The sequence below is a fragment of the Balaenoptera acutorostrata genome, chromosome 19 (genome assembly GCF_949987535.1).
Source record: "Balaenoptera acutorostrata chromosome 19, mBalAcu1.1, whole genome shotgun sequence".
In the NCBI taxonomy this organism is placed as follows: domain Eukaryota; kingdom Metazoa; phylum Chordata; class Mammalia; order Artiodactyla; family Balaenopteridae; genus Balaenoptera; species Balaenoptera acutorostrata.
The window spans coordinates 15,141,201-15,161,932 of record NC_080082.1 but is presented as its reverse complement, the minus strand read 5'-3'; the positions used below and the strand labels follow the sequence as shown (position 1 = coordinate 15,161,932).

Sequence of the window (20,732 nt, the reverse complement as noted above, 5' to 3'; positions counted from 1 at the left end):
TTAAGTACAAAAGCCAGTGCTTATTCCAGCTTGCATTCTTACACTGACTAAAAACCTTCTGATTGGTTGAGAATATTCCATTTTCTGGCTACCTACCCAAGAATTAAAATTTTAAATGAAATTTAAAAGTTTCCTTAACTGAACTGAAGTTAAATAATAATAATTCCTACCTTGGGCTTCCCTGGTGGCGCAGTGGTTCAGAGTCCACCTGCCAATGCAGGGGACACGGGTTAGAGACCTGGTCCGGGAGGATCCCACATGCCACGGAGCGGCTAGGCCAGTGCGCCACAACTGCTGAGCCTGCACTCTAGAGTCCGCGAGCCACAACTACTGAAGCCCGCGTGCCTAGAGCCCGTGCTCGACAACAAGAGAAGCCACCGCAGTGAGAAGCCTGCGCACTGCAACAAAGAGTAGCCCCCGCTCACCGCAACTAGAGAAAGCCCGTGCACAGCAATGAAGACCCAACGCAGCCAAAAGTAAATAAATAAAATAAATAAATTTATTTTAAAAAGAATAATTCCTACCTCATATCCCAGCCACAAAGAATGAATGAATGAATGAATGAGCCATTTACCACAGAATTGTGAAGGACCAAGATCCTCTTACATTAAACACAAGATGCAGACAATGATATCATCTTGTTAGAGATTTCTGGAAAGGACAGTTTGCAAGAGCGCTTTATGCAAATACCAAGACTTGTTGCTTTATAAGCAATGATCAGCATCCTCATTAGCTCCATCTTTGTGGGGCCAGTGATCATAAGGGATATTTACATAACTCTTTCATATATTCATTTTACTTAATCAGCACAACAACCCTATGAGAGTAGAGACCAGGAATTATTACATTATTAACCATTTTACATTTTTAGGAAGCAGGGATTCAGAATAGGGAAGTGACTTGCCCAAAGTAACCAGGCTGGTCAGCAGCAGACTCAAAGCTGGATCTTTTAATGTCAGATCTCATCTTTCCACCGCATGCCCTACTTCTCCAAGTGAGCTATGTCAAAGGCAGGCTTAGGCATTCCACAAGACGAGAGAATGAGAGGAAAGGAAGGAAAGCGGTGAGGAAATAGAAGGGGACGATGAGAGGGGAAGGAGGTGTTTTATTAGGAAGTGAGTCTAACCACTTTCAATTGCCCCAAATGCCCCTTAAGTGGCAACAGTGCCACAAGTTACCCTTCTCTAAATTAATTCTATGCCCCAGGGTCTACAGCTACTGTTGTTTTATTAGTTGAGAATCATGTTGGAGACTTAAATGTCTAAAACGAAGCTAAAGATTTTTCTCCTCTGAGGTTCTGACAGCTGAACTTAGCCCCTCCCACAAAGGTCCGTGGCCCCTAGATCTCGGTCACATTAAACGCCGTGGGGACCGAAGAAACCGTGAGGTGTGGGGAAATAAAGGGAAGAGGGTTTGGGTTGGGGAAAGGGGGAGACTAAGGTTGGGCTAAGGAGAGGGGGAGCCTGCGGTGGAGCTGTGGTTGGGGGATGTGGGCTTTGTGGCTGAACTCGAAGGTGGGGTAGGAAACCAGGATCAGAGCTGACAGTCAGGGTAGAGTTTAAAGGTTCAGGAGAGCATAGGGGAGCTGAGGAGTTGACAGGACCAGAAAGAGACCTAGGAGGGTGCGAGGCTGGGTGGTCTCCAGAGCGCGAGAACCGAGGCGAGGCCCCTCTCGAATGTCTGTGATTGGATGCTCCCTTAAGTCCTGCCTCCCCGGACCCCTCGCCCCTTAAGCCCCGCCCATGCCTCCGGGCGCGCGCCTGGGGAGCGGGGAGGGGGACGAAGCTTGCGAAGGGGGGAGGGGGGATAGGAGAGACTCATGCACGCGCCCCACTCGCTGCGGGTGTGCGAGCAGCGCGCTCCCGCCGCCCGCGTCGCCATCTTTTCCCCCTCCGTCTGTCTGTCTGCCGTTGGCTTTGTCCGTCTGCAGCGCCGCCCCTGGGCTCCCCGCCACCAGCTCGGCCCGGAGCTGCCCTCTGCCCGCCGGGGCCCAGTCCCGGAGAGCCCCGGCCCGGCCAGCCCGAGCTGCGGCCCAGGGCCCATTGTCCGGCCGTCCGTCTGTCCGGAGGCGGGGCCCAGGGACACGGAGCGCCGCGGAGCGCCGAGGCGCCGGGTAAAAAGACCCCCGACTCTTTCCCTCCGGGACCAGGCTGAGGATGCAGGGGCTCCTCGCCCCCTCCCTTGGTCGCCAGCTGTCGGTCCTTTTGTCAGTCTGTGTCTGGGGAGGGGAACAGGGGCTCGCTCTGGCCTGGGGGGCGGGGGCCGCCTTGGCTCTGACCCTCCCCCTGCCCCGGGTTCCCGCGACGAGGCCGGACCGGGCTGGCTCCCCACAGCGGCCGTTCCTCTTTCCGTCCCTCTGGAGGTCTCGGGCGCGGGAGGGGCGTCCGCGTCGCCGTCCTCCCCGCGTGGGCCCAGGTCGGGCTCAGCCGGGCAGCGCCGGGACGGCCCCGGCGTCTGACAGGCTGGGCTGGAGCTGGGGGAGGGGGAGGATGGGCGTGGGGGCGCCGACCCGGGTGTCAGTGCCGAGTCGCCTTCTCGCAGAAGGGCTTCTAAATTTAGATTTCTGAGAAGACTGTATTGTCTGAGGGTTTGTCTGAGCCGCTTCGGAAGACCTCTGGCTCTTGTCTGATAATTCCCGGGAATCTACCTGTGCTCATGCTTCAGGAAGCCAGAGGGACCGTCTCGGCTGGTTATACACACGCTCCAGACCGAGCAGAAGTGGGAACAGGGTGACCTGTGAGGCGGCTACGTGACCAGCTTGCTTGTCCTCTCCTTTTTGGCAGATACAGATACCTGGGATTCAGGCGAGTTTACTTTGCTCCGTGGGAACTGCACCAGAGCTGGAGGTGGGAGTGCACCCTCTTTTCTTAAAGCTTGGATTTCACCCGTGTTTTCTTGCTAAAGTCTGTGGTGTGTCCTGGAAGCTGCAACCTAACACCTGTAGGAGAGCAGGGACAGTGTTAAGGGGAGACGTTGTCCCCCCTCCCAAGTATTCTTAACCTCATTCTAAAGATGGACAAAACTGCCTCCCTTTTTTTTTTTTTTTTTTTAACATCTTTATTGAAGTATAATTGCTTCACAATGGTTGCCTCCCTTTTTAAATAGAATCCCTTGTAGACCTGAATCTCACCGGTTACCTTTCTTCCCATCCTGTTTTTCTTCCAGATGGTCATGTTCAGGCTGTCCATTTACATTTTTGTATCGGTTTCAGATTCAGGCTTGGAAACTGAAGCAGTGTTGAAAGTAAAACTGAGTTAGTGAACTTTACGGCAATGTGTCTATGGATTTTATTAGCTTTTACTGCTATAAAACAATTGTCTAACCTCTGAGATCTTGTTGTGCAGTCAAGAATGTATCTGCTAGTGCTAGTTTTTTATTGTTAATTAATTAATTAATTAACTTACTTATTTTCAAGAGTCCACGACCCCACAGGCTTTCTTTTTTTGAGGGAGGAAGAGTATTTGCTTATGTTTTCCCCTTAATCCCTCAGGTGTGAAGTCCCATTGGGTACCATCTGGTTGGTTCCCCATTTGGCCACTAGGAGGATTGTGAGATGCAGTGGACACTGGTGCTTTAAATATGCCAGATGTTGATTTCTGTTTCTGACTTGTAGCTTTAGTATTGAGCTGTTGCCTCACCAAGATGATCTGAACAGAGCCTGTGTCATATTATTTGGCCTTCATTCAGAAGGATCTTTATTACCTTTATCTCACAGTTTCAATTTCTGATCTTAATAGGAAGAAAATTTAAAGATTAGTTACGGTTTCATTTTCTTTCTTATACAATAGAGAGTTATAGCTCTGCAAATTTTAGAAAAAAAAATGATAGGCAACCTGCATTTTATTCAGCTTTCCACTTTGTGATTCCACAGACTTATAGGAAAAGATCCAAAGTGTAATATTCATTCACTGCTTCAATTTGTAAAATAACTGCTTGATTAGAAAGAAATGATCTACACAAACAAAACTTAGAGAACACATTTCATTAGCATTAGCACTCAACATACTACCTTAAAATTGATTTTTACTGTATACATTTGGAGTTTGTTGTTTTTTTTTTTAATTAAAGGTCTGAAAAAGAACTGTGTTTGATATGCAGATATGATAGAAGACTGCCTGAAAGCTGCTTCCTTTGCCACTTCCTGTGGAGGCCTGTCTTTGCCATTTGCGGTTTCTTTCTTCTTTTGGTAAGGGGAGGCAGGATCTGATTACAGGTCTGAGGTCCTTTCTAGCTACATAGAGGAGTTAGTTGGCATAACAGGAGGTGAGTCTTCACTAACTGGAGTGCAAAGTGTAGATGGTAGTAAGTAGCCTCTCATAATGCCTCCTAAGGCAATAAACTACAATTTTATATTTGCTTATTAGTGTGAGTACAATCTGAGAAGGCAGGAACTGAAAGTTAGAGGGTGACCAGATCCATGTTCTCATCTTTGGTAGGAAAGAGAGTATCTCTTTTTAATCTATGTCTGTTTATTCACTCTGTCTTTCAAAGAAAATTCACAGCTTCCACTACTAATCCATTTCGGACTCTCTAACAACACAATGCTGGGAAAGCCTTTCTTACAACTAACCAGGAACCTCTAGGCTTAAGTATCTGTTCTCTCCTATTTCAGGGAAGCAGGTGCATGTCTCTGCAGCACTTCTCATTTGGGAACCTTTTCTCTTTGTTCTTCCCACTCTTTGCTACAAGAGGCTGGATTGAGAAGAGGCACTAAAGTTATTAACTTTGACCACCACTCGGGAGCATGTGAGCAGGGCCAGGTTGATGTTCCACACTGAGGTATTGAATTAGTACTCAGCAATGTGTGGCACCTGGCTCCTCTGGTAAAAGCCCATCTTCAACATGAAGTCTGATTTGCTTTAGTGCCCTGTCATCCACAGTGCCTAGCACTGTGCCTGCATCCCTAGGTAGAGGCTCTATTTCCCATGTTTCATTTACAGATGCCCAGGAGTTTTGAGATATTTCCTGTCTCACAGGGATGTGGTGCCTTCGTCACCTCCAGGAGAGATAACTTCTTGAAAAAAACATCTGGAGGCTCTCATTGGTGCGGATTGCAGGGCTTGACTTCCAGAGGGCATGTGACATATGAGCTGCCACCCTCTTTAGCTTCCTTTGCTTCCTTATACAATTCATGAGGGTTATCCCTTTGAGCCCATGGTGCTTCTAACGCTGGTTGCCTGAGTTTTTTTGCTTCCTTTTCTACCCTCTGAGCTTGATCATGATCACTTAACAGTATTATGGATTCCAGAGTTGGATTTAGAGTGGAATTCTCTAAATCCTTTGGAATTCTCTCTGAAACTTCTTGGGACCTTAAAGTTGTGCTAGAGATTTATTCATTTCTTTCTTTCTTTAAGAAGTTCAATGATTTATAACTGGTGAGTTTTATATACTCAAAAACTATTTTAAAAAGTCTTTAATCTTTTAATTGTGTATAATTTATGAGCAAAATGACATGTGCTAACATTATCCTTTTTTTTGTAGGTCAGCACCTTGCAAGGAGGTAGTAACATCCAGTCGTGAAACTGGGAAAAGCCAGAGCTCTTGGATCAGGGAAACATGTCCCGTCGGAAACAGACAAATCCAAATAAAGTTCACTGTGAGTACTGGGCTTTTTCTTCTGGAACCTGAGAATGCTGAGGGTTGGAAAGGAAGAGTAATCTGAATTTAGGTGATCGACTCACACTAATTTGTGAAGAAAAAAGGGTTAAAGGTGTCGAATATGATGGATTTAAAGTGTTTCTGTGCTGGAGGAGGTCTTAGAAACCTGCCTTAGGAATAGGTGCTCTTGATTCATCCTTAGTATTCACATTAACAGACATTTATAGGATTCCTACTCTGTGCAAAGCCTTGTGCTAGATGCCAAGGCCGTAAAACAATATAAAGATATATAAGACTATAATGTAGCCACAGATACAGATAGATAGATAGATGAGCATATAGCAAGATAATATATGCTAAGTGCCAAATAGGGATGCTGCAGACTGTGTGTACTACAGAAATTAAGAGGAGGGAGAGGGACTTCCCTTGCGGTCCAGTGGGTAAGACTGTCCTTCCACTGCAGGGGCCACGGATTTGAGCCATGGGTTTGATCCATAGCCAGGGAACTAAAATCCCACATGCCCTGAGGCCAAAAAAAAAAAAGGAGGGAGAGAGCTCCATGGACTGAGATAGCCAGGGAATGCTTGATGGAAGAGGCCTTAGACTATGAACTTGAACTGGACCTTGGAAGGTAGAAAGTGGATTCTTTAAAAAAAGAGGAAAGGAGAGGTAAAATCAGGTAGGGGAAAGCAAAGAAACAAAGAGGGAATGCACGTGGTATGTTCAGGGGACAAGGAGACTTTGTATGAAGCAGAAGTTGCATTTGTCCAGAAGCCATAGAACATGACGTTGGAGATGTTTAACTCTACATTGTAGAGGTCTGAAGGCCAGGCCAAGTTCACACTTCATCCTGACTGTAAGGAGCTACTGAAGGTTTTTAAGCAGGGAGAATGGAGTGACATTTAGAATACAGTGTTTTGGGACTACAAAATAGTGTGTGGGATGGATCACATGAAGGAGAGACTGGTAACAAGAACCAGCTATGCACTATTGCCTTGCATTATTTCTCAGCAGGTTCATATATATGTTTTATTTTAGTAATTGGATTGTAAACTTCTGGAGGGCAGACACTATGTCCCATATATAATTACTGCTATCCCTCTCTACTTCTAGCACTGCTCATAGTGGGTTTTCAAAAGTGCCTTATTAAATTAACACTAATATATCTATGTAGATTTGAGACAATTAACCAGTTTCCTATGATCTGGGGAGATAAGCATCCTCATTCAAATGTTAAAAAGAGACACGTAGCTCCGTGTTCTTATGGAGGACTGACTAAAGTACAGCAACGTTTGAAGGGAATTCAGTGGTATAACAAATGAAAGTTTGGCTTTTTTTAAGGAAAAAAACCTACATTTGAGAGGATAGATCAGTCATGGAGTTAGGATAAGAGGACTAAAATTTATTAAAAACATACCGTATGGGCTTCCCTGGTGGCGCAGTGGTTGAGAGTCTGCCTGCCAGTGCAGGGGACACGGGTTCGAGCCCTGGTCTGGGAGGATCCCACATGCCGCGGAGCGGCTGCGCCCGTGAGCCACAATTGCTGAGCCTGCGCGTCTGGAGCCTGTGCTCCGCAACAAGAGAGGCCGCTACAGTGAGAGGCCCGCGCACCGTGATGAAGGGTGGCCCCCACTTGCCACAGCTGGAGAGGGCCCTCGCACAGAAACGAAGACCCAACACAGCCATAAATGAATGAATAAATAAATGAATAAATAAAAAAAAAATTAAAAAAAAAAAAGATTGCCTTAATTTAAAAAAAAAAAAAAAAAAACATACCGTATGCCAGGCAGTATGTACCTTATTTTATTTTATTGGGTAATTTCAAGAGTAGGAGAGAAACCAGTAGGGACAGAGGGATTAAGAGGACTTTAGCATTTTATAGATTAAATGAGATTAGGGTAGCAAACTTTCATATACAATTAATTCTTCAAGTCCTAGAAAAGTTTTATAAGACAGAGCAAGTTGGATACTTCTAGGAGTGTATTCTGGAGTAGGTGGATATGGAAGGCTGCCTAATATAAAGGTGAGTGGTTCAGGAAGGATTTAGAAACTGCTGCTAAAACAGTAAAATTTAGTGGGCCTGAATGTGAGGATTTTCAAGAGAGATAAAATGAAGTATCTCTACCATAGGTAATACAACACAGAGGTTCAGCAGGATTGTCTTCTCCTCTCTGGTTGAAGGTGGATATTGATAAAAGACACAGATGTGACCCCAAGAAGGCAGGGCAGGAAAGGAACTCTTAGTAGAGTGATGGGTTCACAAATAAGGCAATCACTGGAGTTGGGCATTTACCTCTAAAAGCCACCTGTCCAAAGAGACTTTGAGGAAAGTAGCTGGTGGGGATGATAGTATGATTAAGTACAGGGAAGCCAGTAAATGCTTGTGTGGCCAATGCCTGCACCCACATAGCATAAGTCCATAGCTGCATCTCCTCTCACCGTAATCAGTCAAAGCCAAGATGAGCTGGTACTGGAGTTGGAAAACAGATGGACAAACAGACCACAGAGAAGGAGGGAATATCATATCCACAGCTGCAGAAATGCAGTTTCTAGAGTTGAGTTAGTGAACCTTGTAGTATTGTGGTGGAGCGGATGGGACTTTGCAGTGGTGACCATTAAGAGGGCTGTGAACGGAAATGTTCGGGTGCAACTAAAAAGCAGACCCACAGGGAGGGGCTGTTTTCAGTGATGCATTTGGGCAGGGAATTGTGAAGGCATCTCACATGATGGACTAAGAAAGAAGAAAGACACTGAGATTTGCTGGTCTCTGAGGACCTTCTACTTATTTACTATTTGGGGACTGAAGCTGGTCCTACATTTTTTGAAAGGTCATCTTCTCATTGCCCACAGTAATGCCAAGTAGAAATAGGTAATTTCAGTCTTCTGACCACATGCGTCTCCTAACCCCTTGCAGTGAAATAGAACCAATCAAATGTATTGTATTTAATGCTGCTCATCTATTTAAAGTAAACAGAATGAACTCAAGGTCTGGGAGGCAGGAAGGTCTGCAGAAGCTTTGCTTAAATGTCAAAGCCAATGGCATTTGAGCAGAGTAATGGCTGAGCTCCATTAGATCTGCCTTCTGGGAACAAGAGGATTGTGTAGCAGGCAGCTCCTAAAAGAATATATTAAGAAGCCCTCCTAAAAGAATACATTAAGAATCCCATTGCTGTAGCCTGGCAGCATCTGTCAGATCTGCTTTAGAAGTCAATGGGCAGGCTGCTCTGGCATATACTTGGCTTTCCTCAGGATTGTCTCTGTATCTAAATTACCATCATGATCTCTCCTTTACCCAGAAACGTCCAGGAAGACTCTTATGTTTTGCTCAGTTCCTTAATAGACTTGATGCAGAGCTTTTGGAATAAAAGTCCAGAATTGTTGTTAGTCACAGAGGAACTGCATATGGGTTGAAATCTCTGTAGACCTCTTCCCTCCCTCCTTCCTCATCTCACCCCCTTCTGAATACAAATTTCTGTAAACTGTTTCTAGAGAGGTTGAAAATACAATCTTTTGCACACTTTCATTTGGTGCTTTTGTACCAAGCAAACCACTAAGTAAAGGAAAACGTCCGTTTCTTAAGAGACTTTTGTTTTCAGATTATATATGAGATTAAAAACTTTCAACTTCAATTAAAGTTTTCAGCTTTTACAGAGAAGTAGGAAAAAGAAGCCTTTAAAGTCCCTTCTCTTCCAAAAAGTATAATTTGTTTTGTCTTCATTCATTGTCAGCATCCTTATGAGGTAAATGGTTCTGTTCCCAATATGTGATAGCACCTCGGATTACGGAGACTGTCAGCTAGAAAAGGAATCCTAAGTGCCTCACTCCCAGTACTAGCTCATTTTATTCTGAATTTGACATCTGCTCTCTTAGAATATGTCTCAGCTGCTTTACTTAAGTCAGCCAGACATTGCATTTATTTAACTGCACCAAAGGCTCAAGAAAGAGAATTGTAAAATCTTTGTCTTCCAGTAACTTTCATCTCAGGCTTCTCATCTGTTCTACAGGCTTGTTTGCATGGCTTTGTTCTTATCTGGTCTAAAAAACCTTAGCCAAATCAGACCAACAGTATCTTGATTTCATACCACAAAAAGGAGAGGTAGTACCTTGCTTTTTACTGTTGAACTTAGATGACTTTTTCTCAACTATTAGTAGACAAATAAATACCCATGTTAAAGAAGATGGTTGCCCTACATTAATATCTAGAAGCCAGAGGATTTTTTTTTAACCTACTCCAACAGTCTCAAGATAGAAGGAAATAATAATGCTACACTGTAAAAGCAGGCAACTGTATAACACTTCTTAATCACTAGTATCTCTATGGATCACATTATACTTGAGTTAATATGACATACTTTTAGCAATTATCACTACCTTCTTATGAAAGGATAATTCTGGACAGTCAGATTTAGGAATTAGGTAAATAATGACTACTGGGAGATCATTCATATATCTTTTTCTATGAGGTCTGCCAGAATCCCTCTTTATGGTCTTTATATATTTTGCTTTATGTTGGTATTTAAATAAGAATAGCCCTAAGGAGTAAAGTTTACCTTAGCCTTTTTCCCAAGTCAGGAATGGAATAAAATAGAGGAGCATAGCTTTTCTTTCCAAACTGCCAAAAAAGGAATGACAGAATTAATATAGCCCAACTATTCTAGGTGAGAAGGCTCCCAAAAGTCCTAGATAGGGCAGCTGTATTGAACTGACTCTTCTCTGTTCTGGGAAGGCTGAAATATTTAGACAACTTCAATAGGAATAAATTTTTAGCTCAAGTTTGATGGAGACTAGACTGAATTACTAGCTGATCTTGAAAATTACATATCCTTATAGATGTCCTTCTAATACAGTGGTGATTCCTCATTAAGAAAGGCGGAGGGGGGGGGACTTCCCTGGTGGCGCAGTGGTTAAGAATCCACCTGCCAGTGCAGGGGACACGGGTTTGATCCCTGGTCTGGGAAGATCCCACCTGCTGCGGAGCAAACTAAGCCCGTACACCACAACTACTGAAGCCCGAGTGCCACAACTACTGAGCCTGCGCTGTAGAACCCGCGAGCCACAACTACTGAAGCCCGTGCGCCTAGAGCCCATGCTCCGCAACAAGAGAAGCCACTGCAGTGAGAAGCACACGCACCGCAACGAAGACCCAACACAGCCAAAAATAAAATAAATAAATTAAAAAAAAAAAAAGAAAGGGGGGGAAGTGTAGATTCTTAGTATGTTATAAACCTAGCTGGTTTCTGGATAGGTTTCTTTAGCGATGTCATTGATGAGAATGGTCTGCCCTTGATAATTATATGCTGGTACATAACTTGTTCCTTAGTGTCATATCTGCCCACGGCCACCAGGTCCAAAAACATGCATTTACCCAGAAGAATTCAGTAACTATTCCAGTTAGCCATGGTCTTGTGGTTACAGAGGAACCAACATGGAGAAATTAAATATTTTACTCCTGCAAAGAGGGAAGAGGAGGCGCTATAACACAGAATTCATTTTTTGCTCTCCCTAGTGGTAATTTATATCCAGTGTGTCATCTTGAATGTTATGAAAGTGAACTTAAAGCAGGTTATTTTTTATTTACTTGAGGGGTGTGTGGCTAGAAGTACACTTGGACTCTTAACACCTCTATTCCCACTCATAGTGTCAGTCAGAATAGCCATAATATTACTCTAACCCAGGCATGGTAACTCATCACATGGAATCAGAACCATAAAAATGATGGTTCCTTCCATCAGTCCTGGCCTTGAGAACATTATTTTGGTATTTGAGTTGTATATCAGTTTCTGATGGTAGGAAGGTAACACTAACACTAGGATCAGAGCTATTCTTGTCACACAGAGACAAGCGTTTGTTTTCAGTAAAATTGCTCTAATGAACCGCTTAAAATTCTGTTTACAACTCTGCTAGAAAGCAACTGAAAAATATGGTAATTAAGGGTTGGACAGACTGGGGTCTGAATACTTAGTTCTACCATAGATCTTAGTTTTCTCCTAAGTAAAATATGGATAGTAATAACTACCACATAGAGTTTTGCAGAGAATTAAGGTGAGGTAGCAACTATAATGCACTTAACGTAGAGCCTGGAACTAGGAAGTGCCAAATAATCACTATTATTAGCATTTGGCACTTAGCATATAGTAGATGTTCAATGAATATTTGCTGAACAAATACCTAAGTGAATCACATGAAGCCTACTTCACATCAGTTCTTTCATTGCCCAAGGACTAGTTGTACAGGTCAACTGACCAGTTCATTCCTCCTACATCCTTGTATCAGCCTCGGAACCTGAGCCTGTTTAATTTCCTCTCTCTCTTCATTAAGAAAGCGCCTGGTCTATTGTCAGACATTTCACTAGGGCTTTTTATTATTCTCTCTTGGTGGCTGGAGAATGGAGACTGTAGTTTCCACTCTGACTGAGACAATGGAAACCTCAAGAAACCCAATTCTCTTTTCTCCTTATGCCTGGCCTCTTGGAAATAAAAGAGCACTTAAATGTTAACTCTTCAATAACCACACAGATCCCAGGCAGAGTTCCTCACAGTAAATGCATAATCAAGGATGGGTCCGGGGCTTTTGGATACTGCATACAAAGAAAAAAAAAAAAAAAAAGACCACACTAAACCAAGGAGACTAGATGAAATATTACCTGTTGCAAATTGGTTGGCATGTTTCAGGAAGTTTGTTCCTCAGCAGAAATGAGTTCACATATTATCTGTTTTCCTTTTAATCCATTATTCAACCAATTTTTGATTTGCTTGTGGCTAATTCTAATAGATGTGAGAGAGTAAAGGAAGAACTTCTAGAGTATGTCTTGTAAGGAGAGTGAATGAAAGATGGGGTCATAGATACTGTTTCAGATGGATTATTTGAAGCACTTGTTTATAGTCAGAGGCAGACAGAATCAGGACCATATTGCTAATACATTGAGATTCAGAGATTGTGCCCAGATTTTTTGCCCCATCTTCATTCCATCACTTTGCCTCTTGCCTCTGTCTCCCCAGTCCTGATGGAAAATTATAAATGGAATTGAGATTTTGATGTTAAATTGGTAAAGTAGCAATTGATCACCTTTAAAAGGAGTCAATATTAGGAGGATTTAAGAGAAGCAAATGATGCTTTCTAGAGCATCTGGCTTGTTGCCCAAGAAGAGTAGCTGTGCCCAGAAACCACTGGAGGCAACAAGTTGACTTGGAGATGAATGACCCCACCACAGGGTACCTGCCTGTCTCCTACCTTTGAATGGTCTGACTTTCCAACCAGCTTGCCTGGGGATGTACTGCCCAGCTGGTGGCCTGACTATTTTTCCTTGTGACCACCAGGGGATCAAGTGTTTGCTGGGCTCGAAGAGCAAGCCCGCCAGGCGATGATGAAAACTGATTTTCCTGGAGACCTTGGCAGTCAGCGACAAGCTATCCAACAACTAAGAGATCAGGACTCCAGTAGCAGTGAGTTCTGCACCTTCTGGTAATGACTCAGGGCAATGGGAGAAGAATTATCAGAGTGTGTGTGCTCTGGGGATTATGCATGGGGGTTGGGAGGAAGACATGAAGAAGGAGATTTGTGGATCCTCAGTGTTCCCAAAGGTGTTCTAAGGTGTATGGGCATATGCTTGTCCAGAGAAAGAACAGGTTTGGCATTATATATATATTTTTTTGTTAACTCAAGGACTGCAGTACTTGGCATAGTGCCATACACAGATAGATTTGTGATGACTGTGATAGACAGGGGCATAGGAATAATGAGTGCTCAAGCAGCCCATGGGCTAGGTCAAATGAAAAGAAAAAAATCCCTGTCTCCTAGGATCTATTTATTCATAATTAATAAAATGTAAGAGTGGTATTAATGAAAGTTTTGCTTGAGGACCCAGTTTTAATGTTTTATAAGAGGACTTGCTTACCAGTGAGATTATGCAGCGTGTAAAATGCTAATGTCGAGGTCTTCCCACACCAAGTCCTGAGTAGATCCCTTTGGTTAAGAGATTGAAAAGACAGTGGCTGGTAACTGGTTGAGCCTCATGGATTGTCTGTTCTGTGACTTGCTTGAACAAATACACTTTGAGATGTGTTATTTCCTAGGATGATTTTCACATCTGATCCATCTGATATGGGTTATTATTAGTGTCAATTCATATTGACATTTCTAATTTTTCTCCACGTTCGGGGTTGGAAAAGAAAGAAGAGGGAGAGAGTTCTGTACCTTCCGGGAACTACATTTTCTACTTAAACTAATACTCTAGCAATAAAAATAATAATTTAGCAAGTAATTGCTCAGGTACAGAAAAGTGAACCAAATATTTCTAGAAAATCTGTGGGAGCCACCAGTTTGAGTAATAGGTAGGAATGGCAATATCTATAGAAGTCTGATAGGTTACCATTCTGGAAAAGTTGCATCATCCCTCTGCATGGCATACTTATTCTTTTTTTAATCTTTCTAGTAGAGAGATATATTTGGATTTTTGATGAATTACAAAAAGTGTTTGATACAGTGTTGTCTTAGACTACAAGTATTCCAAATAAGCTGGTGAGAAAATATAGTATGATTTAATCTGTGCCAACCCTTATTACTGAGATGGATTCACACTAAAGCTTTGGACCAAGGAATAAGGCATACTGTAGATCTTTCCAGGGCCCAAATCCAGTCCACCAACCAAGTGAAGTATCTAACAGAGACACATGTATCTACTAGCAGATGATTTGGTTAGATTTTCTTTTGAAGAAAGGGAATGTAACCAGTTTTGCCCAGTTACTGGTAGATTTAGAAATTACGTAAGGGATAGGAGAGAGAAGATAAGACGCACTGTTAGCTAGGAAAGCTGAGTCTCACTGCTGATGCTGAGAGCCTGGTGAAACTCTATCCTGTACTTCTCTTGCTGACAGTCAGGCCCAGGAGACCAGGATCTAGGTGGTGTCAGGATGGGACTGGAGTCTGACAGCTTCCCTAGGTTTGGCTTCCTCTTGTGATCTTCAAAGTACTAGCACTTTTTTTTCCTTTCAGAAAGAACTCCCTATGTTATTGTGTTTTTTAAAAATCATTTCTTTTCCAATTTTATAAGTAATAGAGAAAAAAAAATCAGCTCACACAAACCTTGCAGATCCCCTAGCCACAGGCAGACCTCTGCATGGCCACATCTTGCACCCTGAACTAAAACAAATCAGTTCTTACTTTAGCCACAAGAAATTATATTTCATCCTAAAGTAAAGAATGTCCTGTTCCCTCCACTTGGTGCATTCAATAATCCATCAGATAATCCAAAGAACCAACAGAAACAATGGACTTATTTAACGTAGAATGCTGAGTTACTAGCAGGGTAAGAACACTGTGAGTCAAATACCACTACAGAATGCCCGAGGTTTGTTGTTGTGCTAACTTTTCCACTGTACTGAGCAGCTTTTTCCCTATAAAGTGACATTTTTACCTAATTTCCTACTGCCTCCTTTATTGATAAGAGGAAAGAAAAACTTGTTGGTGTTTCTGTAATCATGCCTTGGGGTTTGTTGGGAGAGAACAGATTAGTGGGTCTCAGAATAGAATAGTGTATGCGACACCATGGAGAAATTGTGCAGGGAGGTTATGGAGAAAAGTAAGTAATAAAATCAGTGATAAGCATTGGTAAGTCAGAAGTGGTGTGTTGGAATGAGCATGGTGTGAGGTGCATGGGAGGTGTGATTTGAAAGTGTGAGATATTTGAGAACCCTGTGTAAGGAATTATCATTTTTATGATAATATACAGGACCTAATAACCATTTTCCAATACAGTTTTGCCTCCGATTTTCTCTTTAGTGTGTATATGGCAATATAAACAATTATAGCTGGCTTCCACTTAACGTGATTTGTACCCAAATAAGCACTGATACAAACTATATTATGGAAGATCTGAGAATGTTTTCCATTTTAGCTGCAAACTGTAGGGTGGAAAGCAGCGTAAGATGTATTCATGCAAAAATCAGAACAAGTGACCAGTTTGTGTGTTCCAGGTGACAGTGAGGGTGATGAAGAGGAGACCACACAAGATGAAGTCTCTTCCCACACATCAGAGGAAGACGGAGGGGTGGTCAAAGTGGAAAAAGAGTTAGAAAATGCAGAACAGCCTGTTGGTGGGAACAGTGTGGTAGAGCATGAGGCAAGTGACAAATGGCTCCTGAGTCCGGGAACCTCCTTACCCTTCTACTCTGCCCAGATGCCTCTCTTCCACATGTAACACTCCTGCCTCTGAGGGTCTCCTGGGCTTCATATGAAGCCTCTCTTCCTTCCCAACATGAGTTACCCAAACCTCAGACACACAATTCTCTTCACACCCAGCTTTCCTTTTCCACCCACATATCACTTCACTCCCACACAGCTCTTCTTCCTAAAGCTCCCCACTTCTTCCCAGCAGAACATCCGTCTTTGCACAACTATTAGCTGACTTCCTCAGGTGTACTCTTGAATATGCTTGCAAATTTCAGTCAGAGTGTTAACTGAGGTGCCATCTTTTCACTAAACTGTTTCCTAAGGGTCCCTGCAAGAGGCATGGCGGTAGCGAAAGCTAATCTTCTCTCTACAGAGTTTACCTTAGGGAAAAAAAAAATAGATAAGCTCTCTCTGGAGTAATACTATGTCTTCATGGCAGGAAGCCTTGGAGAACATGAAGATGGGAGCAAATTTAATTCCCTTTCCCCTATCACTTTTACCTTCGACCCACATTGGGAACCTAATAATAATGTATGATAAGAGGTTGTGTTCCTTTTAACAGGATACCCTTTTAAAAGAAGTAGGGGCAGGGAAGAGACTGGTAAACTGTGTTCAAAGGGGCAGGGAAGAGACTGGTAAACTGTGTTCATGAATCGCCTACTTGTTAAATTGCAGGTCACGGAGAATTTGAATTCTGACCCCTTACTTGGACTCTGCCAGTGTCCCCTCTGCCAGCTAGACTGTGGGAGTCGGGGGCAGCTGATTGCACATGTGTACCAGGTATGGCGTGCGGAGCCGCGTGCTCCAGAACACGGGCGCCAACAACTTGTTTAGCCTTTGCCTCCAACCCCGGAAAGAACCTTGGGTTGTTGCTTCCACCAAGACTCCACTCCAATCCTCAGAACATTGTAGAGAATAAGTGGGATATGTTGAGTGAATATGTTCTGGGTTCCCAGACAGACACACTGTGAAAATTAAGTATCATTTTTTTCTAAGTTACTTAAGGCACATTTTAAATAGTGAAATAGAAACTGGGCTTTGTTTTAAAGAAGAAAAAATGAGTTAACATAGGTGTTTCTGAAGTAAAAGATAGTGTAAACCAGGGGGTCAGAACTAGACAAACTTCTGTTTCCTTTTTTTCCCTGATCCAGTCGCAGAACACGTGCCTTATGCTCTGTATTGAACAGGCATCAGCACGCATGGCAGCCTGAGTTTTACCATAAAGATAATTGGTTCATGAGGAGAAGCGTTTCTTCAGAAGACTGATTTTAAAAGACTGAAGGAAAGGCAGTGCATTTAAATACCTTTTGGATATCAGTCTTTCCAGCCAGCTTCTAGACTTGACCTTCAACGCTCCTTTAAAATGCACTTGTACCTACACAGCATGTGGCAAGCAGGCCATGAGAAATTATCCTGAGCAAGAATTCTTCTCAGGCTCTGGAGTCCCATTGTTCCCCAAGCCAGCCACATGTCCCAGTACATAGTCAGAACTCAAACTAATGAAATCTGAGCGATGGTCTGGATGGCCTTGCCCTTCTGAAGGCCCTTTAACACAAGAGACTCTTACTTTTCCAGGTGCTAGATAGGGAGAATAGTTGCAAGTCCTTGTTCTAAGACTAAGGAAAGGGGACATTTCCCAGAAAGTAGTTCCTAAGTGGGTACAGATCGTCCTGGAGCTGGTGTGAGTTGACAGATTAAGGCTCTCTTTTACAGCACACTGCAGCAGTGGTGAGCGCCAAGAGCTACATGTGTCCTGTCTGTGGCCGGGCCCTTAGCTCCCCCGGGTCATTGGGTCGCCACCTCTTAATCCACTCGGAGGACCAGCGGTCTAACTGTGCTGTGTGTGGAGCCCGTTTTACTAGCCATGCCACGTTTAACAGGTTAGCCGGGCAACTAACCCTCTGTGCTGGGAACAAATTACTGGGTGTGGGTTCTGCTTTCCCAAGTTGAAGTGAAGGTTAGAGATGGGCAATGCAAAGGCAACTGACTCTTGACTCTTTGGAAATACGAGTAACGAGGCTAGTAAATATGTCCATTCCATTAGACATCCCCAAAGGGAAATGAATTCTCATTTCTTTCCTTGATCAGAATATCTTCAACTAGAAAGAGATGTGGGGAAGACCAAGAACATTCATGATAAAGCATGGAGAAAGAAGTTACAGGGTGCTGAGAGGACCCTAATGTGAGGACAGAGTCTCCACTGTGTCCCAGGAAGACTGGAACTGTGTAAACTGTGTCCGAGTCCCATTTGCTAGTGTACAATGCAGGGTCGGCTGGGGGGAGCTGGAGCCAGTGGACTGGCCCTCCCCTGAAGGCAGCCTCCGCCTCGAGGAGGACTGCCCTGCACAGTTCCTACAAACACCATCAGTCCGGCTTGAATGGAACTGCACGTTGTAAGGGCTCATCTCATTTCTGGTGGCTTGCTATGGCGGTTGGCTCAGCCCCTAACTGCAGGTGGGCTTTAAGACTTGGTAGACAACCTAGCCCAAAGAAGGGCAAGGGTGGAAGGGTAGAGGAGGTCTCCCAAGCACTCATACTGACCCCTAGTGGTGAACTTGGAGCATCTGGCCTGGTAGGACAGAGTAAGTCAGGGCTGGATACCTGAGCCTTGTTAGACCGTGGCATTAACCATCTAAAAATTTTGCTTTCCAGTGAGAAACTTCCTGAAGTCCTTAATATGGAATCCCTACCGCCAGTCCACAGTGAGGGCCCCTCTAGTGCTGAGGGGAAGGACATTGCCTTTAGTCCTCCAGTGTACCCTGCTGGAATTCTGCTTGTGTGCAACAACTGTGCTGCCTACCGGAAACTGCTAGAAGCCCAGACCCCCAGTGTACGCAAGTGGGCCCTGCGTCGACAGAACGAGCCTTTGGAAGTCCGGCTGCAGCGGCTGGAACGAGAGCGCACAGCCAAGAAGAGCCGGCGGGACAATGAGACCCCCGAGGAGCGGGAGGTAAGGCGCATGAGGGACCGAGAAGCCAAGCGCCTGCAGCGCATGCAGGAGACAGACGAGCAGCGGGCACGCCGGCTGCAGCGAGATAGGGAGGCCATGAGGCTGAAGCGGGCCAATGAAACCCCGGAGAAGCGGCAGGCCCGGCTCATCCGGGAGCGGGAGGCCAAGCGGCTCAAGAGGAGGCTGGAGAAAATGGACATGATGTTGCGAGCTCAGTTTGGCCAGGACCCTTCTGCCATGGCAGCCTTAGCAGCCGAAATGAACTTCTTCCAGCTACCTGTGAGTGGGGTGGAGTTGGACAGCCAGCTCCTGGGCAAGATGGCCTTTGAAGAGCAGAACAGCAGCTCTCTGCACTGAACCACACCCTCCTGCCTGCCTTCCCACTCAGCCGTCCCCAGGGTCCTGTCCTTGCTGCCGGAGGCAGGCCCGAGTTTGTTGCAGGTGGACCTGTGTACCCCTCGCATATGGGAGCAGGATGATGGGGTCAGGAGGCACCCAGCTCAAGGCAGCTCTGGATGAGGGAGGAGGCACTCCAGACACCTCAACTCCCCAGCCCACTGCTGCAGAGCATGCGCATAGGACTCTGGGGCCCCAGTGTGGCCCACGCCCACCCCACGGAGTTGTGAGGGCAAATAAATTAATTTTATCTTTACTGGCCCTTTCCTGCTTTTCTCTCGATTTCATTCTAGCAAATCTAGGAGAGACGTGGATGGAAGTTTTCAGGCAGGGACGTCTAGCCATTGTCTTTTGCCGAGGGACGGTGCTCCTCAACACAGGCTCTCCTGGCAGAGATCCCGTATCTGGCCCTTCACAAGTTAATGACGACATTAAGGAAGAACCGATGCTGACTTTGTGAGGGTGCATGCCCACAACACTAATGAAGATCACCTGTGGTCCCAAGAGCTATTTCAACCCAGCTTACCTTTTCCAAACTCAGAAGTAGACGCCTTTCCTCATAACTGGCATTTGCTAAAGAGGATGCAGTATTTAGACCAGGTACCAGCTACTTTTCCCAGCAGAATTCAGTCTGCCAAACTTTTAAAAATTCTACCCTAGACAACACTCAGTTGCATTCAGGAAAACATTCATAGAAATAGCTGCAATATTAAGGTTCATAGTGCCGAGGAACTCATGTTTGAGAGAAGAGGTAAAAACCCATCTTCTTATTTACTCCTCAGAGCCAAGGTAGGATAATAAAACCCATTGAGGAAAATCCAGAATTAAGGTGCCATGAGAGCTCAAGTCAGTAGCGGTCAAGGCCAGAGCAAAATGACTACTCCGGCAGTTTGTATGGCTGCCAAACCATGGAGGAGACAAGAGCTGAGGTCATTTCTAAAAAGCTTCTGTGATGGTACACAACAAGCACAGAACTTTCCTTAGCCTGCACCAAAGGTTGTATACAGTTTAGATAATTACAGATCTTGAAGTCCAGAAGGAAGTGCCCTAGTTAAGTTGTAGCCAGAAAAATAACTATGCCAGGAATGTGGACCTCTTCCAATATCATAACAAGGAAACTGGACTCCTCTCTGACCTCCACAGGTTCAAGGCTATTTAAGAGTGTTAACTGACCCCCCCCCCACCAAACTAGGGTTAATTCCCACCAGGCAGGCTGAAATATTTGTCTTGAAAAATACAAAAATATTAATAAGCTTATTACAAAATACTGGACATTTAAAAGAAAATATTTAATTGAGCCAAATGGCTTTTTCTCACAGAGCCCCACATGGAAGTCCTACTTGGGATGTTTCAAAATGGTTGAGCACTCATTATGTGTCAAAGATTGTTCTGAGCACTTTCGTGGATTATCTCATTTAATTTTTACAATGAACTGTGAGTTAACGCAAACTCAGGAATTAGGTGCCTGGATTTAACATTCTGTACTGCTAATTAATAGCTGTGTAACTTTGGGTAAGTTACTTAAACCTCTTGGTTTCCCCACCCACAAAACGAAAATAATAATACTAGCAACAAACGGTTGTTAATATATAATGCACCTAGGCTATTTTGTGGCATGTAG

At 44.2% G+C, this 20,732-nt stretch overlaps 1 protein-coding gene across 7 annotated transcripts; it reads left to right on the top strand.

Moving 5' to 3' along the window:
* The first annotated feature begins 1,794 nt into the window (after positions 1–1,794).
* On the top strand, positions 1,795–20,722 carry ZNF821 (zinc finger protein 821). 7 transcript variants are annotated; one of them, XM_057534814.1, is made up of 9 exons: positions 1,799–2,113; positions 2,784–2,846; positions 4,099–4,186; positions 5,482–5,596; positions 12,915–13,040; positions 15,570–15,715; positions 16,441–16,545; positions 17,479–17,645; positions 18,418–20,722. In XM_057534814.1, exons 4-9 carry the CDS (start codon positions 5,557–5,559, stop codon positions 19,070–19,072), a joined length of 1,239 nt encoding a protein of 412 aa, XP_057390797.1. In that variant the 5' UTR covers positions 1,799–2,113; positions 2,784–2,846; positions 4,099–4,186; positions 5,482–5,556; the 3' UTR covers positions 19,073–20,722. The 7 variants fall into 7 exon arrangements, with proteins under 7 accessions (XP_057390802.1, XP_057390797.1, XP_057390796.1 ...); XM_057534813.1 differs by having other exon boundaries at positions 4,069–4,186; XM_057534815.1 differs by having other exon boundaries at positions 2,665–2,846; positions 4,069–4,186.
* Positions 20,723–20,732: the final 10 nt, after the last annotated feature.